This window comes from Pelophylax lessonae, assembly GCF_965119305.1.
Source record: "Pelophylax lessonae genome assembly, chromosome: 4".
Taxonomy (NCBI): Eukaryota; Metazoa; Chordata; class Amphibia; order Anura; family Ranidae; genus Pelophylax; species Pelophylax lessonae.
This window is the reverse complement of record NC_138771.1, coordinates 560606668-560629235: the sequence shown is the minus strand read 5'-3', so window position 1 is coordinate 560629235 and position 22568 is coordinate 560606668. Positions and strand designations below refer to the sequence as shown.

General features: G+C 43.3%; 1 protein-coding gene across 1 annotated transcript in view; it reads left to right on the top strand.

Annotated features, from left to right (window-relative positions):
- Positions 1-18962, top strand: part of KCTD9 (potassium channel tetramerization domain containing 9) — a 35800-nt gene extending 16838 nt beyond the window's left edge. The window contains exons 5-12 of the mRNA XM_082255597.1: positions 4136-4194; positions 7791-7919; positions 7991-8058; positions 9816-9911; positions 11107-11256; positions 13660-13765; positions 13904-14037; positions 17853-18962. Of these exons, the coding sequence (XP_082111723.1) occupies positions 4136-4194; positions 7791-7919; positions 7991-8058; positions 9816-9911; positions 11107-11256; positions 13660-13765; positions 13904-14037; positions 17853-17969 (859 nt within the window). The 3' untranslated portion in view covers positions 17970-18962. The remainder of the gene's footprint in view (positions 1-4135; positions 4195-7790; positions 7920-7990; positions 8059-9815; positions 9912-11106; positions 11257-13659; positions 13766-13903; positions 14038-17852) is intronic.
- Positions 18963-22568: the final 3606 nt, after the last annotated feature.

Genomic DNA, 22568 nt, shown 5'->3' with positions numbered 1-22568 from the left:
CTTGAGCTGTAAGGACACTGATCTACATAGTAGATCCATGTGATCAGTGTTTTTACAGCGAGGAGAATGACAGGTGGCTTGTTTACACAAGCTGCCTGACATTCTCCCTCTCCCCCGCCGATCGCCGAGTGACCGGCGGACATCGGGTCCGCTGGTCACACGCGCGGGGGGGTCCGTGACGGAGCGGGAGCGCGCCCGCTCCCCAGAGCCTCACAGGCGAGCGACGTAGACCTACGTCACTCTGCCTGTGAGGGGCTGACTGCTGCAGTAAAGATACTGTGAGCAGTCGGCAAGCGGTTAAGCCCACAACAGTAACATCTGTGTGTGTGTGTGTGTGTATGCAGTAAAGCATGCTTGTTATATTCACTGTAGTTCCTAAGGGATCTGCTGCATTGTGTAAAAAGGCTGTTTGATCCTGTCTTCTCTGATCTCTAGAAAGGGATTGGTTGGTGAAATAGGGAGTTAATGGTTAAGACCGCATCCCGAAACAAAAAAGGCCAGAGGAGAACCCCCAATGGTACTTTTAAGGACTTAGACAATCATTTGCTGCTTAAGTAGCAGTGACAAAATAGTAGTAGTAGTTTTATATAAAAAATATAAATTGTATTACAAAGATAATAAAAGAACAAAGAACACATATATAGAACATGTAAAGACAAAACCATAGGGTGGCTAACCCAAAAATGTGATCTCTATGGCAGCAGCTAGCTAACATAACCCTGGTATTTTTATATACAGTGGGCAATTCTCTGTAAGATAAGAGATCCCGCCAGTGGATTCGCCACGGGATCACTTTTAGAGACGGCAGGAGAGGTGCCTTTCCCACTGCTTCCCGGTCATCTCCGGGCTTACTGGACCATTCGGTTAGCCCGGAGCCGATCCGATCCCCTCTGTGGTTGGGCAGGAAGTTGAGTCGGGGGGCGAGATAGCCCCCACTTGGCTGTATGGCCTTGGAGGAACGTAGCGACGTCCCACATCACTTATGCATTCTGGCCTTAAAGGGATGGTTTTTTCATCTCCTTAAAGGCAACATTTTTTTTTTTTTCTTTTAAAGTGTAAATGTGAGATCTGAGGTCTTTTTGGCCCCCAGATCTCACAGTAAAAGAGGCCCTGTCATGCTTATTCTATTACAAGTGATGCTTGCGTAAAGGGAATGTGAACGAACACTTAAGTTGTCGAGCTCGCGTATGTAAACGATGTTCAAACCACACATGAGGTATCGCCGTGATCGTTAGATCGTGAGAAATAAATAATTCTAGCACTAGACGACCTCTGTAACGCTAAACAGGTAACCTATAAAAAAAATTTTGAAGCGTCGCCTGTAGAGATTTTGTTGCCATTCCACGACCGTGCACAATTTTAAAGCATGACATGTTGGGTATCTACCGTATATACTCGAGTATAAGCCGAGTTTTTCAGCATGTTTTTTCATGCTGAAAGTGCCCCCCTCGGCTTATACTCGAGTCACTGGCTTCACTGTGTTTTTAAAAATGGCGCCGCTCGGCGCCAGCGTGTCACTGCATGTGCAGCATGCCCGCGAATAGCCGAACGTGTTCGGGTTTTCCCGAGCATCGGAGGCGCATTTGCGGCGACGTAGTATGGGCGGCGCGATTTTTAATTCGAAAGCTGCTCACCGACAGGTAAGTGAGACTCCTCCGCAGCCCCTGCATTTCCTCATGCAGTGCTGCGGGCATGGTACAGAACATTCTCCTGTACCATGCCCGCAGCACTGCATCTCCTGTGCCATGCCTGTACCTACTGTACCATGACCTGCGCCATCTCCTGTACCATGCCTGCAGCCCCTGTTTTGTGTCTTGTAGTGGTCCAGTTGGGTCCAGTAGCTGCTGCATTTCCCACCCTAGGCTTATATTAGTGTCAAAATAAGTTTTCCCACTTTTTTGTGGTAAAATTAGGGGTCTCGGCTTATATTCGGGTCGGCTTATACTCGAGTATATACGGTATTTACGCTGCATAACATCATCTTTCACATTATACAAAAATGATTGGGCTAACTTTGTTTTTTTTTTTTTTCTTATTAAAACAAATTGCGTTTTGTAAGACCGCTGCGCAAATACGGTGTGACATAAAATATTGCAACAATCTCCATTTAATTCTCTAGGGTCTCTGCTAAAAAAAAATATATTCTGTTTGGGGGGTTCTAAGTCATTTTCTAGCAAAAAAGGCTGATTTTAACTTTTAAAGAACAAATGTCAGAAATAGGCCTGGTCAGACATGTATATAAGGTCACTTAATATCTTTCACTGCTGTGAAATTTTGTACAGCCACCCATCTACTCCTAGGCATTTTGTTCAAAAGCGAAGTTCACCCTTTTTGGTACGTGTTACATGTTTCACCCATATTTAGAGTGGAACTTATATTTTTTTTTTTTTTTTTTTTGCCGCCAGTTCCCCCCGATTTTCTCCCATCCCCCTTTGTGTGACAGCAGGCGGGGGATCTTCTCTCCGCACCCGCTGTCACAATTGTAAAACTGTGAGGCCGTGCAGAGTTCTGCTCACACAGCTGCATCATTCATTCAGTTTTCAGTGAATGAATGAACTACACCTACCATCAGCCACCGAGGCTGACCGCTTATAGCTCTGAATAGACTGCAAGAGCGCTTCTGAGCAGTCTTGTAGTTCATTTACAGGCCCTGCAGCTTTCAAACAGACAAGCCCATGTGCAGAATCCTGACATTATGTATCTGATCCACTGATAATGGGTGCTATGCTTTTTAGGTTCCTGCAGGAAAAAATAACAAATGCCTTTTTTTTTTTCCCTGAAAAAATGTGCATTTATTATTTTCTCTTGAAATGTGAACTTTCCTTAACTTTATGCTATTGTTTGAAAATCCAACCAGCATCTGCCGCTGTATCTGTGTCCTGACAATGCATAGTAATCTCAAATCGTCACCCAGTCCTGAAGACTTTAACAGAGCCATGTGATGGTTGTGTAACTTTTTGTGCTGGACTTTGTAGTGGTGGACTCTAGTTGGACAGTATCAAAACAATTTATTAGACCTCTTAAATTTGCTTTTGATGCAACAATACATTTAAAAACTTTTTAGAACACGTGGAGACAAAATCCATTGACTAATAACACAGCCTTCTATTGGGCTGCCTTCTGACCACTGATCTGAATGCGGACTTTGTAAAGTTCTGGATTGTATATAAATAAAGGTGGAGAAGGGCATGTAAAACCTCTCCCAGCGTCAGACTATAGACCAGCCTTTCTCAACCTTTTCAACACAGAGGAACCCTTGAAAAACATTTCTGGTCTCGGGAGCCCCTGCTAAAAATGAAAAATCTACATCACATGAGACCTAAGTGTGACAGTCAGTGGGAAGAATGCTCCTTACTCTTCTCATCATTGGGAAGAATTACCCCCTTACAGATAGCTAAAAGGAACAATGGAGTCATTGGGAATTTATCTGAGGCAGAAACTGCCTATTGCTCAAGGAACCCCTAGCAACCTCAGGAGGAACCCTGGTTGAGAAATCCAGCTATAGACCAAAGAGCTGGGCAAATAAAGCTAACTCTCTTGCATCAACAATTGGAGAAGTAAAATCTAATTTCTTATATTTTGCATGCTATAATGTTTTAAAGAAGAGCTCCAGTCTACTATGTAAAAATGAATGTTAATAGCCAGCCACTTACCTGTCCCACAATCCAGCACTGTGCTCGGCCCAGCCGTTTTCACCCTGTGCCCTCTCTCCCCGGCGCCAGCATCTTTACTATGGACACCTGGCTGTAACAGCTTGCAGCTTCACAGCCGGGTACGAGTGGCGCTGCGCACTATGAATGGTCCAGCAGTCTTCTGGGACCTGTAACATGTCCTAGAAAACTGTGGGAGGAGGGGGACTTCCCCCTTATGTGGTCGGAGCAGAAGTGGCAGCTGGTACCTGTCAAAATCGGATACCCACTTCCCCCTCCCCTCCTCCCCAAAAGTTCAATTTCAGAAATAAGAGCGGGGGAGGCGGCCTTAAGGTGGAATTTCCCCTTTTGGGTGGAGCTCTGCTTTAGGAATTCTATATAGTAACTAGACAAATGGTTAGGAAGTCTGCTTCTAAACGGATCTAATTTCTTTCTACACAAATTCATTTTCTAATCCTCGTTTTTGTCTGTCGTAATCTCTGTAGGTCTACCCTTGTCAGTAAGGAGCCTGACAGCATGCTGTCGCACATGTTCAGTGACAGAGGTTTGTAGTGCACGTTTCCTGTAAAATTAGTCCTACTTTCCTTCCTTTATTTTGGGGTAGTGTTGGAGACATGCTTATGTAAGCCCCCTCTACTATTTTAAACAAGCCAAGATACACTATATTACCAAAAGTATTGGGACACCTGCCTTTACACGCACATGAACTTTAACCCCAGTCTTAGTCCATAGGATCCAGTATTGAGTTGGCCCACCCTTTGCAGGTATAACAGCTTCAACTCTTCTGGGAAGGCTGTCCACAAGGTTTAGGAGTCTGTCTATGGGAATGTTTGACCATTCTTCCAGAAGTGCATTTGTGAGGTCAGGCACTGATGTTGGAGAGAAGGCCTGGCTCGCAATCTGCCCTCTAATTCATTCCAAAGGTGTTCTTTTGGGTTGAGGTCAGGACTCAGCAGGCCAGTCAAGTTCCTCCATCCCAAACTCGCTCATCCATGTATTTATGGACCTTGCTTTGTGCACTGGTGTGCAGTCATGTTGGAACAGGAAGGGGCCATCACCAAACTGTTCCCACAAAGTTGGGAGCATTAAGACATGGTCTTTAAAGACATGGATGTGTGAGTTTGGGGTGGAGGACTTGACTGGCCTCAATCCGATAGAACACCTTTGGGAAGAATTAGAGCGTAGACTGTGAGCCAGGCTTTCTATCCAACATCAGTGCCTGGCCTCACAAATGCGCTTCTGCAAGAATGGTCAAATATTCCCATAGACACACTCCTAAACCTTGTGGACAGCCTTCCCAGAAGAAGTGAAGCTGTTATAGCTGCAAAGGGTGTGCCAACTCAATATTGAACCCTACAGGCTAAGACTGGGATGCCATTAAAGTTCATGTGTATATAAAGGCAGGTGTCCTAATACTTTTGATGATGGTGTATGTCCTCCTGCAGCATTTTTTCTGAGCTTTAATCTGAACTAATGTCAGTTTCCTGGCTGTCAAAAGCCATAATGTTAACCATGGTATGACAGAGGAAATGTATCTGTACTCTCCCTTTAAGATAGGGGGGGGGTTGTTCTCCAGACCTTTCTAAACAGAGGGCCAGTTTACTCTTCTTGCAGGTTTTAGGGGTTCGGGCTGTGGCCAATGTGGGTAAAATTAACTGAGGTCATTGGGCGTAAAGAATGTGCCATGATTAGTTTTAGTAAGAGGAATGGTGCTCATCATTGGGCTTCGTTAGAGGCTTGGGCTTCATGAGAGGAATGGTGCCCCATTGTTGGGGCACTATTCCTCCCACTGATGCCAACAATGGGGCACTATTCCTCCCACTGATACCATCTTTGGTGTCTGTGAGAAGAACAGTACCCTACCATTGGTTTTTGTGTAAGTAAAACTGCTCAAAGGGCCGTATTCGACTCCCAGGCCACAGTTTGAAGACCACTGCTCTAACAGATGAATTTGTTATAGATTTGATTTAGACTGCTTTAACCCTGTGACCAATGGTGTTCTCGGGGAGGGCAGCCAACTTGTCTATTAGCATCTACTAAAGAAGAACCTCAAACATTGGGAGGGAGGGGAGAGGCTTGGCTCATTTTTCAAAGAAATGCGATGAGAGAACTACAAGATGATCCTGGTCTCCTGAAAATGTCCTGGTTGATATGATGTTCACGACGCTCTATTTTGGGATTTATTTGCTAACCCCAATTAGGCTGTTCACTTTGCAAGGAAATGTTTCCCTAGCTTAGTGAATGTTGTAAAAAAAGAAATCACTATGCAAACCATACCCAATCGAATGCAAGGAAAAAGTGTTTATGCTTACATATGATTTGACCTGGAAAGTCAGCAGAGCTTCATCTCTTCCCTAAGCTCTAGAAGAAAATTGTCCTTTTTTTGTATAGGGAAAATTCCCTTACAAGCAACCCCTGTGTGTCTAGAACACTGCAAGTCACTGACTAGAAACAAATATGCAGCTGGTGAAGTGACATGTACAGGTCCTTTTCAAAAAATTAACATATTGTGATAAAGTTCATTATTTTCTGTAATGTACTGATAAACATTAGACTTTCATATATTTTAGATTCATTACACACAACTGAAGTAGTGCAAGCCTTTTATTGTTTTAATATTGATGATTTTGGCATACAGCTCATGAAAACCCAAAATTCCTATCTCAAAAAATTAGCATATCGTGAAAAGGTTCTCTAAACGAGCTATTAACCGAATCATCTGAATCAACTAATTAACTCTAAACACCTGCAAAAGATTCCTGAGGCTTTTAAAAACTCCCAGCCTGGTTCATTATTCAAAACCGCAATCATGGGTAAGACTGCCGACCTGACTGCTGTCCAGAAGGCCATCATTGACACCCTCAAGCAAGAGAAAGACATTTGTGAACGAATAGGCTGTTCCCAGAGTGCTGTATCAGGGCACCTCAGTGGGAAGTCTGTGGGAAGGAAAAAGTGTGGCAGAAAACGCTGCACAACGAGAAGAGGTGACCGGACCCTGAGGAAGATTGTGGAGAAGGACCGATTCCAGACCTTGGGGGACCTGCGGAAGCAGTGGACTGAGTCTGGAGTAGAAACATCTAGAGCCACCGTGTACAGGCGTGTGCAGGAAATGGGCTACAGGTGCCGCATTCCCCAGGCCAAGCCACTTTTGAACCAGAAACAGCGGCAGAAGCGCCTGACCTGGGTTACAGAGAAGCAGCACTGGACTGTTGCTCAGTGGTCCAAAGTACTTTTTTCGGATGAAAGCAAATTTTGCATGTCATTCGGAAATCAAGGTGTCAGAGTCTGGAGGAAGAATGGGGAGAGGGAAATGCCAAAATGCCTGAAGTCCAGTGTCAAGTACCCACAGTCAGTGATGGTCTGGGGTGCCATGTCAGCTGCTGATGTTGGTCCACTGTGTTTTATCAAGGGCAGGGTCAATGCAGCTAGCTATCAGGAGATTTTGGAGCACTTCATGCTTCCATCTGCTGAAAAGCTTTATGAAGATGAAGATTTCATTTTTCAGCACGACCTGGCACCTGCTCACAGTGCCAAAACCACTGGTAAATGGTTTACTGACCATGGTATTACTGTGCTCAATTGGCCTGCCAACTCTCCTGACCTGAACCCCATAGAGAATCTGTGGGATGTTGTGAAGAGAAAGTTGAGACGCAAGACCCAACACTCTGGATGAGCTCAAGGCCGCTATCGAAGCATCCTGGGCCTCCATAACACCTCAGCAGTGCCACAGACTGATTGCCTCCATGCCACGCCGCATTGAAGCAGTAATTTCTGCAAAAGGATTCCCGACCAAGTATTGAGTGCATAACTGAACATAATTATTTGAAGGTTGACTTTTTTTGTATTAAATACACTTTTCTTTTATTGGTCGAATGAAATATGCTAATTTTTTGAGATAGGAATTTTGGGTTTTCATGAGCTGTATGCCAAAATCATCAATATTAAAACAATAAAAGGCTTGCACTACTTCAGTTGTGTGTAATGAATCTAAAATATATGAAAGTCTAATGTTTATCAGTACATTACAGAAAATAATGAACTTTATCACAATATGCAAATTTTTTGAGAAGGACCTGTATGTTGGTTTCTTAATATTTCACTATTTGATTTTTCTTGTGTTTTGCAATCATTGCTTCCTAGATGCCTGGGGAAATAAGAGGGATCACAGAGGAGCTTTTCTGATTGACCGCAGCCCAGAATACTTTGAGCCAATACTGAACTACCTGCGTCATGGTCAGCTCATCGTCAATGATGGGGTCAATTTGTTGGGTAAGCTCTGGGAAGTAGGCTTGTATAATAATTTGTTTCCTGCAGTAGAATTTAAACTGTTTTTCCTACAGGGGTCTTAGAGGAAGCCAAGTTCTTCGGCATAGATTCCTTGATTGAACACCTTGAGCTGGCAATTAAGGTAATGTATATATTTTGTCATTATGAGGTACTTTTTATGCATGGTAAATGTTGGCTGTTTTGACTAATCCTCTAATCCATCTTTTTAACCACTTAAAGTGCTTGTTGGCCTAAAAAAAAAAAAAAGCTGATTTCTACCTGTTTTCACAGCGCCGCTCAGCCGTCGCATGACTCCCGGCTCTCTCCTCCTTGCCTCCCCAGCTGACATCAGAGGAAGTTCTTGGCCCCACCCCCTGGAGATGTCTGCCGGGGAGAGAAGAGGCCTGGGAGTAATGTGATCGCCAATAGGAGCTATGAAAACAGGTAGAATTTTTTTTTTTTTTTTTTTAATAAAGCACAGGCACTAGGATACAGTTTGTAATCTAACAGATGGGATGATGTAAAGATCATATATAGTGGCTTAACAACCATTTAAAGGACCAGGACTACTTCTGATGTTTGTTTTTTACAAGTTTAAAATCAGTATTTTTTGCTAGAAAATTACTTGGAGCCCCCCGAACGTTTATTTATTTTTTTTTTTTTTAAGCAGAGACCCTAGAGAACAAAATGGAGGTCGTTGCAATACTTTGTAGGACCACTACACAAATACAGTGTGACAAACGCAATCTTTTTGAAAAAAAAAATACCTTTTTTTTTTTTTTTTTTTTGTTAGTTAGTTAGAAAATAAGAAAACCGTAAAGTTAGCCCAATTTTTTTCTATTATGTGAAAGATATATTACGCTGAGTAAATTGATACCCAACGTGCCATGCTTCAAAACTGTGCATGCTCTTGGAATAGCGACAAACATTTTAGTACCTAAAAAAAAAATCTCCATAGGCGACGCTTTCAAAATTTCTACAGGTTTCCAGTGTATAGTTCACAAAGGATGTCTAGTTCTAGAATTATTATTGTGCTCGCTTTAATGATCTTGGCAATATCTCACGTGTGGTTTGAACACAGTTTACATATGTGGGCGTGACTTGCGTATGCGTTTTGCTTCTGTGCACAAGCCCGGAGGTACAGGGCGCTCTAAAAATGTTTTTTTCCTATTTATTTTACTTTTTATACTGTCACTTTAAAAAAAAAAATGTATCATTTTTATTCCCATTAGAAGGAATATAAACGTCCCTTTATAATAGAAATAAGCAGGAGATCGGAGGTCAAAAAGATCTCAGATCTCACATTTACCCTTGAAAACAATAAAAAAACAACAAATTTGGCCCTTTAATGCCGTTTGGGCAGAAGTGACGTCTCTCCGGTCCTCTAAGGGCATAGTCGAGTGGGGGCTATCTTGCCCTCACTCGACTTCCTGCCCAGCAACACAAAAGATCAGATTATTTTCCCCGCTATCAACGGCTCCAGTAAGCGGTGAAAACGACCAAAAGTGGGGGGAGGTGGGGTGTGCACCTCTCCCGCCACCCATAATTGATCCTGTGGTGAATCCACTGCTGGGACCACTTTTTTATGTGACAGAGCACCGCCGGCCATGTAAGAAAATACCAGGGTTATGGCAGTTTATCTGCTGCCATAACTCCGTTATTTAACGTTAAAGTAGCGGCGTAAATACACGGGGGCCGGTCCGGAAGTAGTTAAACTATTGGCAATATTTTCCCCTTTTATTTTTCCTGGTGACCCTTTCAGTAACCTGCTTAGGGTTAATTTACACCTATGGACATGATTTGAGGGAGGACTGGCTTTCAGGAATATTTTGTAGTGAATGTTTGTGAACATTATCCCCGGTGACTTCAGCTATGTCACATGACTCTTTTGTACTGTAGAATTCACAGCCTGCCGAGGACCACTCCCCTATATCTCGCAAGGAGTTCATACGTTTCCTTCTCGCCACCCCAACCAAATCAGAACTTCGCTGTCAGGTGAGTTGGAGGAATTACAGAAACCCTACACTTGCTGATCAATTTAGGAATTTTTTTTTTTTTTAACCATTCAGGTTTGCATAGGTTTGTAAAGCCATCCTGTAAAATCAATACGAGTTCATTTTCATCAGAATCCAATGCAGGGCACTAGATATTAGAACATACTTTGTAACAGTAACACAGAAAATAGAAGCACAGAGATGAAACAAAACCTCCTACATAAGTTGTACCTGTTTATCTGTATGTTCTCTACAGCCCTTCAAAGTTCTGAATTTTATAAAGCTTGTCTGAGTTGTCAGGGGGGAAAAAGGGGGACGGTAAGCTGAAATTTCTCTGCAGAGCTAATTGGAGGAAAGGGAAAGACCCCCCCCCCCCCTTAACACAGCACAAAGGAACAGAGCTAAGGCTGTCAATCAGCTGGAGCTCCTTTCTCATCTTTTTTTTTTTTTTTTTTCCACTTTGTGTCAGAAAAACAGACTCCTGCAGATAGAAGAGGAGCAAAACGGCAGACAGAAATGACTACTCAGTGCTTTGGATTAAGACAAGTACACACTATAGAGAGATATTCTTTGCTCATATTTCTTGTCTGAGGTTTACAACCATTTTAATGCTTGGTTGTATGAGGGATAACCACAGAAAACCACCTTTCCGCATACCAACTATCCAAAGTATGCAGTGGGCTGACGAGCCTAGGCTCTAGATTTGACCATGCGTCTGCTGAATACCTATTTCTAACTATAGCGCCCCCAATGGGAAGCTCAGAGAGTAACCTAATGCTTTTCGGATGCACATGAAGGTAGTATTCATTTGTCAACTTCTGACAGCAACTGATATCTGTAAGATCAGCTATAATACCAGGACAATGCAGTGCACTTGTGATATCACAGCCAGGGACCCAAAAACTGTTGTCTGAAACAAAAACAACCCCAGTTTAGGACTTACCTGTTTTGTTCACCAATAAATGTGTCTGTTTTAGTACTGACACCAAGAGGTAATTAAATTATAGTAAACCGTTACCAAACTTTTTTATTTAATATCCTTTGTGGATTTTGTCAACCAGCACCAAACTAACGCAAGCATTATTAAGGTGAAGAATGCCATAACAAGGCAAAGTGATGGACATTGAATGTATTCCTGTCTTTAAATAAACTTTTTTTTTTTTCTTTTTATCTCTTTCTGTCTGACCTCTTTACAGGGTCTAAACTTTAGTGGAGCTGATCTCTCCCGCTTGGACCTGCGATATATAAACTTCAAGATGGCAAACTTGAGCAGCTGCAACCTAACTCAGGCCAACCTATGTGGGGCTTGCCTGGAGCGAGCAGACCTGTCTGGATCTGTACTGGATGTAAGGATAGATCTGAATAACTTTAGAAGCATGGGAAAAAAAAGATTGTGCATCTATTCTGTCCATTTTTTAAATTTTATTTTATGTTCAGTTTGGTATAAATTTTTAGTTCATGTCTCATCATACTGCCACATATGACCTGTTCTTCTTCTTCTTCTTCTTCTTCTTTTTCTTCTTCTTTTTCTTCTTCTTTTTCTTCTTCTTTTTCTTCTTCTTTTTCTTCTTCTTTTTCTTCTTCTTTTTCTTCTTCTTTTTCTTCTTCTTTTTCTTCTTCTTTTTCTTCTTCTTTTTTTTCTTCTTCTTCTTTTTTTTCTTCTTCTTCTTTTTTTTCTTCTTCTTCTTTTTTTTCTTCTTCTTCTTTTTTTTCTTCTTCTTCTTCTTTTTTTTCTTCTTCTTCTTCTTTTTTTTTCTTCTTCTTCTTCTTTTTTTTTCTTCTTCTTCTTCTTTTTTTTTCTTCTTCTTCTTCTTTTTTTTTCTTCTTCTTCTTCTTTTTTTTTCTTCTTCTTCTTCTTTTTTTTTCTTCTTCTTCTTCTTTTTTTTTCTTCTTCTTCTTCTTTTTTTTTCTTCTTCTTCTTCTTTTTTTTTCTTCTTCTTCTTCTTTTTTTTTCTTCTTCTTCTTCTTTTTTTTTCTTCTTCTTCTTCTTTTTTTTTCTTCTTCTTCTTCTTTTTTTTTCTTCTTCTTCTTCTTTTTTTTTCTTCTTCTTCTTCTTTTTTTTTCTTCTTCTTCTTCTTTTTTTTTCTTCTTCTTCTTCTTTTTTTTTCTTCTTCTTCTTCTTTTTTTTTCTTCTTCTTCTTCTTTTTTTTTCTTCTTCTTCTTCTTTTTTTTTCTTCTTCTTCTTCTTTTTTTTTCTTCTTCTTCTTCTTTTTTTTTTCTTCTTCTTCTTCTTTTTTTTTTCTTCTTCTTCTTCTTTTTTTTTTCTTCTTCTTTTTTTTTCTTCTTCTTTTTTTTTCTTCTTCTTTTTTTTTCTTCTTCTTTTTTTTTCTTCTTTTTTTTCCGTATATCCTACAATAAGACAACACGTATGGTCACTATAGGGTTATTACTTTTCCTAGTCTCTTTTCATACATAGTATCCAGTCCAGCATTGATGGGCCTGAAGCACAACGGTGAAATTTTTTTCAATTGACCTACCTTAGCACCAGACAGCACTACACTGTCTTACAAACCATAAATCCGTGTAGCAGTCATGCACCCCGCCCATACCCCCACCTTGCGCTACACAACCCTTTGTGCAAGGGTAAAATGTTATCAAACCTTCATTCGGAAACCTAAATCTAGAAGCGCATGTCATCTATTTTCTTCCTTGCTGTCTTGCCATCTGTTTCCCATTGGGAAGATGTATCTTCACATCCTGTCCCAGAGTCAAACAGGAAGTAAATGGAAATCCCTGAAAATTAAGAGAATCCCTTGAGGACGCCCAGATCACCAGAACTACTGTCTTCATTGGAATATTTCCTCTCTGTTAATTTTCTCGGGACAACGCAAAATGTGGGATTTTCTTTAACTTTCAATGATAATGGTAAACAGGACAAGTAGAAAGAGTGAGTCTTCCTAACTAGGGCACAGACATTAAGGCATTATGGGCACAGGCATTAAAAACTGACAGGTGTTCTAATCCCTCTCTCCACTATATAAAACTAAAAAAAAGTTTTGCCTTTAGTTTTACCTAATTGCTGCCTTGCAGGGGAAAACGTTGAGAGGGAGCAATATTGTAAATTGCAATGACAACTGCCCCCGATATGCCAGTACAGTCCCTCACCTAGGTGCTCTGGTCCTGATTGATGTTGGGTTCAAGATCACAACATCACCCTTATTTGTGTTACTGAGCATGTGCTGTAACATTAAAAAGGATATTCACTAAGCGGATTGCGGCTTCAAGTGGGAAGTCCTCACATAATTTGGGGAGCAGGATGGCTTGGAAGGTGGCCAAGGTCTGGGCAGGACCGCCCCAGAAACTGACAATGATCTGGATAGGACCACCTGGAAGTTTGGTGTTTAAAGTGTGGGCGGGGGTGACAGTATTCTAGGTACTGGGATGAATATGTTGGCAAGCATGTGAGTGTGTTGGAAAAGTGAGTATTTGGGGATAAATTGAGAAAAATTCTGTATAGGTAAACTTCAATTAGTGAACCTAAAGGGAAAAATCTTGTTATAAAGGATTAACGTGGTTCTAAAGGCTGGAAGGTTGTTTTTTTAAACCTTCATTCTATGCATGAAGGGAAACTCCAGCGCCGTATCAAAGCAAACAGCGGGGAAAATTGTTGGAGCCGGCCCTATACAACCAGCTCTAGATGGGGCTGAGGTGATGCTCAATAATACAATTTCTTAAAGCCTGAAACTGAATTGTGTTCTCTAGTAAATACATCTTAAAATGCTCTGATTGTTCTATTTTTTCTTTTCCAGGGAGCCAACTTGCAGGGTGTAAAGATGCTCTGTTCCAATGCAGAAGGAGCCTCCCTGATAGGATGTAACTTTGAGGACCCATCCGGCCTGAAAGCTAATCTGGAAGGTTAGAGGCAAAATGTTATTTCAATTGTCAGTATAATAGAGCGAGCAAATATTCCAGTCCTGTTGCTGTTTTATAAAACTATTATTATGTGGGTCAAACCTTTTTTTTTTTTTTTTTCTGTGTTTTCCCATTCATTAGGAGCTAATCTGAAGGGTGTTGATATGGAGGGCAGTCAGATGACTGGAATAAACTTAAGGGTTGCAACCCTGAAAAATGCCAAATTGAAGAACTGCAATCTACGTGGTGCTACCTTGGCAGGAACAGACTTGGAGGTGAGAGGGCAAAGTTCATGCACGTACGCTTTATGGCCAAAAGTTTGTTGGGAAAACCAGTTCAAAAGCCATTGGCGTTACATGCCGGTTCACACATTCGATGCAATCTGTATGGTTGAATTCAGAATGCTCAGACATCGCATATGATTTGCAGAGCAGTGCGCTGAGAATCACATCCAATGTCGGACATCGCATATGTGTGAACCGGGACTAAAGCATATCGAAACTTAAAAATAAAAATGTAATTTATTGCTACATTCCAGTCCTTAAATGTGATGTGTGTGTGTGTGTGTGTGTGTGTGTGTGTGTGTGTGTGTGTGTGTATATATTTTAACCTGGTGACCGTACATCCTTCCTGTAGAAGTATGACTATGCTCACTTACCCTTATATCAGGGCAACAGTAACTTGACCCTCTGCACTTTTTTAATCCCTCTCCCTCTCTATCCCAAACTTAAAAAAAAAAAAAAAAAAATTTTGCCTTTTTAGTTTATACTTTAAATTAAATAAAAAGTGTATCTAAACCCATAATTTAATGTATTACATCTTTCAACTGCTTAGATGTGGTGGCTGCAGTTTTTTTTTTTTTTTTTTTTTTCTCCAAGGTTTTTTACCTTTCACCTGGTGATTCTGCCAGTAACACACTTCCAGCCTTAAAATGGCAACGCCTGCTTTACCCTATTGTACAAGAACAACTAAAACATGGCAGGACTGTTGGGAAATCCCCGTCCGTAATATAGATCCTCAGAACGCATGCAAACTGATAACATCCCGTACTGCACTGTTATTAGCTGACAGGATATCTGGCAAGATTAACAGGTATTTCTCCTTCGTTCATTGACGAACACAGCTCTCCATGAATCTGGAACCATTGGGTTATACTGCCCCCTACAGGAGTAGGACACTAGGCAGAAAAGAGAGCTGGACTATGCCTATGGGCAGTCCCTGGTGGTATACTCCCAACCCCCACCCCCCCCCCCCCCCCTCCGCCATAGGTCTTCACTTTTTTTTTTTTTTTATGTGCTAGTCAGGGGTATGGACCTAGTTCCCCGCTGGGATCTCTGGTCCTGGCAATTTTTTTTTTCCCCCTGCTGCAAGATCTACTGGGCAATCCAGGGCTGCATAATCTAGATACAATGGTCTCGCCAGCGAGCACATGCAGACCACACCTCCGTGCTAGGTTGGCCAAGACATAGCCCCACTGGCCGGGGGCTGGCCTACGAGTTAAACGCCTCCTGAGGTCTCATATGACCGGGGTCTTGGCCTGAGTTGCAACAATCCTCTTTTCAGAGGCTGTGGGTCCCTCAGGTTCCCAACCATCCACCGATGCACTGTGGTCCTGTAGACCTTTGTGTCCCGGGTGGAGGTGGCCTTCGGGTGGCGGTCTAGAAAAAAGTGCCCCCCCCCCCCCCCCCGCCTCATGTTTCGCATCAGGTCCTAAATCTGACTCGGCTGGCGCGGACGTGGCCCAACCTGCGGGGTCTGCAGCCTCGCTCCCTGACTTATGAGATAGGGAGGATGATTTCTCCACACCTATAGCTGCGCACTAAAAGCCACTGGTGGGCGCACTGTTTCTGTGCGTAAAAAATGGAGGATGAAGCTGCGGCGAAGGTGGCTGTCCCCTTTGGCACTCACAACCCGTATCCCACAGCAAAAGTGTTCCCTTATCCCTCCTATTTTGTCAGATTTGTCGAAAAAGAGTGGCATTTATTTATACATACAGTAGCATTTATTTTCGTATGCGCTGATAATACACATGTTTTGAGCTTTGTGAAACCTGCCATCTACTGTTCTGGCAGTGGTAATTTTTAGAATTGTAACGAGTAACTATGCAGCACAAAAAAAAAATATCGGAGTAGAAGTATTGAAATCATTGAAAAAATGTAGTGAAGTAAAGTGGAAGTAGGAGAAAAAAATTCTACTCTAGGAAAGTACAGATACCGCCTTTCGGTGCTTAAGTACAGTAGTGAAGTAGTTCTACTTAGTTACTATACATCTCTGGCAGTTTATCTGTGATGCTTCTTTGAATGTGGCTCCCCTGATCTCTCTGCTGTCTGTTTCGGCAGTGGTGCTTAGGGGTGTATTGTGGCTTAAGTGTTGGTCTGCAGACCAGACCGCTTAAAAAAAAAAAAAAAAAATCTGACTGATTTTACCTTTTCAGGGTGATTCTGTTCTGGGCTTCCCTGGATGACATCATTAAGAGCCTCACAAGAGGTAAGAGCTCCCTTCCACCGGCTTGGAAGGGTAAGGTTCCTCGTCGCATATGTGGTCTGTCCTTGACTCACAAGAAGTTTTTTTTTTTTTTTCGTCCCTCAGGGACCTCTGACAAGGGTCCTCTTTGGGAGTTTCCAAGCGGCCCTGGTCTGGCAAGCTGAGAGGGATTCTCTAGACCCGTGAACAAGGCTCCTTCAGCACGAAGGTGCGCCCTCAGCCGTGCCTGGGGAGGGGGGGACGTCTTTGCTGGTTTTATGGATCCGTGGACCTTCTTGGTATGCGACAAATGGGTCCACAAAGTGATACGGTCCGGCTACAAGATTGTGTTCCCAGTACTCTACCCAGGCGCTTAGTGCTTCATGGGCCTTCTGTCCCCAGGCTTCAGAGGTGCAAGTTTGCAAGGCGGCCACAAAATTTTACAAAGTGAATGTGTTGGCATCTGCGGATGCTTCTTGGACGCAAAGTTTTTTGCAGGCCTCTGTTTAGAGGGTCTTTTCCTTCTTTTGGTGGTGTATTGTTCAGGTTGGGCTCAAGTTATTTTTTTGTTGAACTCCTGTTACAGAGTTGGCTATTATGATTTAGCTTTGGGATCTTTTTTGTTGCCCCACCCCTCATGTTTGGGGCGTCCCAATGGTTCCATGTTCATGGGGGGGTGTGTCCGTCAATGCAGGAAAGATAAAATGGGATTTTTGACTTGCCATTAAATCCAATTCTCTGCTTTCATTGACGGACACAGCATCTACCCATCTATGAAGTTCTAATACTTCTGACACTGCTTGTTACGAAACTGAAGGCCTATAGCAGAGAGGGGTGTATACCACAAGGGACTGCCCATAGGTGTAGTCAAGCTCTTCTCCTTCCTTTTTTTTTTTTTATTTACCTAGTGTCCTACTCCTGTAGGGGGCAGTATAACCCAATGGGTCCAGATTCACAGAGAGCTGTGTCCATCAAACGCAGAGAAATGGATTTTACGGTAAGTCAAAAATCCCCATTTATTTTCTCTTCTCAAACGGGTAGAACAAAACACTTTTGATATTATATGTAACAGATCAAGGAAGGAACCACTACGTGAAGTTCAGTGTTAGGCCCCATTCACATTACTGTGTAGCGTGAACTAGTGTTTTTGACATGCGATTCTACGTCTCACTTAGACTTGTGTGCTTTTGTCGCCGAAAAGAAGTTCCTGCTCCTTTTTGGATGACGAGCTTAATATGATTTGTGAAGGCACAGACTCTCATCACGTTTGGGGTGCCATTAGAAGATAATGGCAGCCAAATGTGTGCTACAATTGCAATGCGATTTGGGATAGTGGACAAAATCCCATTGACTTCTGCCTGTGATCCCAACTCGTGGGATTTGCATAGGGCCTTTGGGTTTTATTTATTTTTCTTTATTGTTTTTAGTCCTGAGCAAATAAAAATATACAGACACACTTAACATACCTGAACTGAATAAAGCATCTCGTTGGATGTTCTGTAGAGTAAACTGAGCGGATTTTCTGGTTTCAGCACTGCTTTAGTGTTAGCAAAGTTTTGTATTATTGTACTTGCTTCCTGAATCTTTGTTACTTGTATTTTTCTACCTCTTGTTTCTTTCCCTACAGAACTGCGATCTGTCCGGTTGTGATCTCCAGGAAGCGAACCTCCGGGGATCCAATGTAAAAGGCGCAATATTTGAGGAGATGCTTACACCACTACACATGTCCCAGAGTGTCAGATAGACTCTCATCATGGAGGAAGGCTCTGCGCCTCTGATTGCTGGCATACTTGAGACGCTCTGCCTGTTGCCTGTACTGCCAAGGCAGACCTATAATCTCTATACCGTAGCCGCCTACTTTAATCTCTTGGTAATGTGCACAGAGGATACGTGTCCACTGTATTACTTACATGTAGCTCTTATTATATATACACACACCTGCTTCAGATTTATGGCATAAGAGAACTGGAGGAATTTGCACGCCTCTCCTGTGGTATATTAAGATTGCGGTAGTTGTACCAGACTGGCAGGATTGTGTGGTGCGGTATCTTATTGGACTGCCAATAAGGCCTGATCAATATCACTGACACATAAGACAAGGGCTTGAAGATAATGACTGTAGTTTTACTCCTTGCATATACTTTACTTGGTAGCTGCTGGTGGAGTTTAGAGGTGTTTTTCAATTGGCTGTTACATGGTCACCACACTGCTGCATTGTGACCATTCCAAGGTTTGCCTACAGAGCCTACGCAAAAACCTTTTAATCTATGCACACTTGATTCGAACTGTGTAGCACAAATGATGGATGTGTATAAGACATGTTGAATAGCAAATTGGCAGCTGTGGTCCTAGACCAGTTTTGGGAAGCCTTTGTCCCTCTGCCGTACTACAAGTCCCAGCAGGCACATTAAGGCCTTGTTTATCAGCTGCTAGAGGGTCATATGTTGTCCATGCTGCTCTAGACTCAGTGGGATTAGACTGGCTACTCAAACCCATGTAGCCCATATCAGTAATAGATTGGACCTGTCATATCTGTATAGTCCCTTGTCCTGTGGTCCAGTCACTTATCACAGAGGTTTCTGGGCCCGCTGCAGGTCAGGGGTTACCGAGTGCCTTAAAGCAACTGTCACAGCTGCTTCTGACGTTATTTAGTTATGCAAATTACAGTATGAAGTGCTGAACTGTTACCCCCCTTTCCCTCAATCCTATATATACACAATAAATATTTTTTGACTGATTTTGTGTATAGACTCCATCTTCTTTTCAGCCATGTTTTAGTCACGACTCTGTATTTCAGGTATTAAAATATTTGGAACCTTCCTCACTCTGAAAGGGGAATTCCACATTATTGCATAGTGTTTTTTTTTTTTTTTTTGTAAGTATACCGGTCATGAGAGAAAAATAATGGCAACATTGCTGACCTCCTCCTTTTGCATAAGCTAGTTTTTTTGTCTGTCATGCTAAACCTTTGGCTTAAACTCTCAAGTTTTGAGATTTAAAAAAGAATGTCAGAATTTTTAGATTTTGTTTGTGTTCTAGGTCAGTAAATGAGAGAGTATTCAAGCCAGTAGGACAGCATAACACCCAGGGTAACTGGAAATTTTAAATGTATGATGACTATGGCGGAGCATGAAAATGCATGATTGTTGAGAATGTTAAAACACCTGCAATTGTGTGCAGGAAGGTGTGAATCCAGCCTAAGGTCAGCCTACACGGTTCTAATCTCGGCCGGTTCCTGAGGTTTGAACTGTTAATGGGCAGACTGTACTAAGTTGAACCATCAATTTGGGTGCAACCAGCCTGCCGAATTCTCTTGCGATTATCACTAGCAGCTGCTATAGCCGCTAGCAATAATCACTATCTTCTCCTGGCAGGGATGGCTTCCTCTGCCTGCCCACTGGGAGAAGACAATTGCTAAGTCCCCTTTCAACACGGTCTGTGTTGATGGGGAATTTGTGCAACCCAAGGTTACAGGAAATACATTTTTGCTTTGTGGTATGGCCAGCCTGAGGCCCTTTTCCCATGGGCTTTGTCTGCTATATTCAGCAGAGAATTGGTGAGCAGATCCCCTGCTGAATCTTCACTGAATGGGACAGATATCAGGTTTTTATAAATACATGCCTGCTTTTTGACAGCAGACAGGGGTGGACTTGTGATGGCCATATAGGCTGCTGGATGTAGACTGACTTGTGTCCATTTACATCAGGCTACCTCAGATCTGTCACATTTAGGTCTGGAAAAACAGCCTTTTCTCTAGCGCTCATCGACAGACGTAGTCCTCGGTGATACACCACCTTCGGGTTATGTTACCTCCGCAGGAGCAGGACTAGACAGGAAATTAAAAAGCTCTGGCCACACCCTAGGGGCAGTCCCAGAGGGTATATCCTCTCTCTCTCTGCCTCAGCAAATCAGTTATTTTCTGTCTAGTTAGGAGTAAGGACCTAGACACCTTGCTGGGATCTTAGGTCCTGGCAAGAATTTTTTCTTAAAGGATTTTTTTTAGACAGCTTTTTTCTCCAGTGTTCCTGTGAGATCTTCAAGCAAGAAAGCTGAACTGGGCGACGGGCTGGATGTTGAGATCCGGTGGTCACCCCAGTTCAGCCTACGAGCGCGTGCAGGCCATAGCTCCGCGCTGGGTCGGCCGCGACAAAGTCCCATTAAAGGACTGTCCACGCGAGTTAAACGTCTCGCCGAAACGCCAAAGACCATGAGTCACGGCGTCCGTATCGGTCGACAGCCCTCCCGCCCCGGTGGAGAGGGGTACTGTCAGGAGTTGGTGCCCGCCTGGTTCCGGTATGGTGAGTAGTATGTTCCCCCTTTCCCCCTGACGCGTTTTGTGGTGAACGCGGGCCCCTCTCTGTATGGTAAGATAGAGTCCCTTTCTATCCTACAACATGACACAGATCCTCCTACTTTGAGTGTGATTTTATGTGTGCAAAAAGCCAGGAGGCCTGGTTTGGGAGCTAACAATCTAATTGTATACATGTTTTAAAGATGTAATCTGTGGCATTCTGGGAATCTTATGGGTTAAGAATAAGCTACCTACCAGTCAGAAGCCACGGACATGTAGACTGCCTTCCTAATCAGATCTCCAGCTATTAGCAGGCCTCCCGAACGGCCATGCGGTCCGCCAGGGCCGGTACCGCCAACCACGCCATATCCCCATGCAGTGAGAGTGTTGTGTGCCCTGCAGCACACCGCTATTCAGTACGGGCCGCCGCCATTTTTTTTTTTTGCTGGATCGCACGAGCCGCCATTTTGGCGTAGCCTCGTGTCTCCAGCATGGGGGCGGCCATGTTTGAGGTGATCCAAACACCTCGTGGAGCTTGGGGGAGGCGCCGGAAGGCGTACAGAGGGGCGGAGCCGCCTCCTTTCTTCCTGGGCAGCCAGCCAAAAGACTTCCTGTTTGTTAAGACAGCGCTGTAACCTGTTGCAGTTAAACTCTGAGCATCAAGTGGTGAGCCTGGGGGTCTATCTCTCTCTCTCTCTCTCTCTCGATCGATAGGGATCCCTAGCAGGTAACACTAAGGGGCTTTTGTGGCGCTGGGGGTCGAAAAAAAAAAAAAAAAAAAAAAAAAAAAAAAAAGTTTTATTTTTGAATTATATTATCCAGGAAGTAACTGGAGTTATCATGGACCCTGCCACACATATTCCCCCACCTGTTTCCCTCAAGGGGGCCACGGGACCCGCCGGTGCACAGAGTATAGAGTCATTTACAGCAATTTTGGAGTCTATGGTGGCTCGGGTGGAGGCGGCCTGTCAGGGACGGGGGTCAAGGAAGCGACCCCCGCCTACCCCTATACCATCTGACACCTCTGACTCAGATTCAGAGGTGGTCACGGCAGTTGCAGGTTCCTCTGCAAGGGCTGTTATCCCAGGTAAAGCCCCCTCAGACAGTGAGGAGGACGCTTCTTCTCCTGCTATTATTCAGGAAGAAGCATTGGTGGACGCACTAGTTGTGGCAGTGCAAGAAACCTTAAAACTTGAGGCTTTACCGGCAGAGGCAACTGAAACAGAGATTCCTTTTGGTACTAATAAGCCCATCAAGACGATGAAGGCTTTTCCTGTACCTAAATGTTTCGGTAATCAGATTAAAGGAGAATGGGAGCATTCTAAACGTACCTTTACTATTTCCAAGCGTATTGCTAGACGCTATCCGTTTGAGGAATCCATCATTAAGAAATGGACGGTACCACCAGTCGTGGATCCGCCTATTTCCAGGCTGAATAAAGCCACGGTTATTCCAGTGGAGGACACTTCGTCCTTTAAGGATCCGGTGGATCGAAAGATGGAAGCAGAGTCCCGCTCCATCTTCTCTCTGATAGGGTCAGCATTTAGACCAGTAATTGTTATTGGTCTAGTTTCCCAGACACTTACGGAATGGGCGAAAATGGTACGCCAAGATCTTAGGGGAAAAGATATTCCCCAGGAGACATCTGATTTGATGGAACAGATTATACAAGGGCTACAGTTTATCTGTGACGCAGCCTTGGACACTACTCCCTTATTAGGGCATGCATCCAAGACAGCGGTGATCCTCAGACGTGTGCTGTGGTTAAAATGCTGGTCAGCTGACCTAGGTTCCAAGAAGACCTTGACAAATCTCCCCTTTCAGGGGAATCGTCTATTTGGGGCCAACCTAGATGAAATCATTAAGGATGCCACTGGGGGCAAGAGCACTTTTTTGCCACAGGCTGCTAAAGCTAAGGGACCTCGCAACAAGCGAGGACCTTTCTTTACCGCCCATAAAGGGCGCCCGGCTGGTACTAGCGGGAAAGGCAAGACTCCTCCAGGAGGGTTCAAGAAGGGCTGGTCGGACAAGCAAAGGACCAACCCAGCCAAA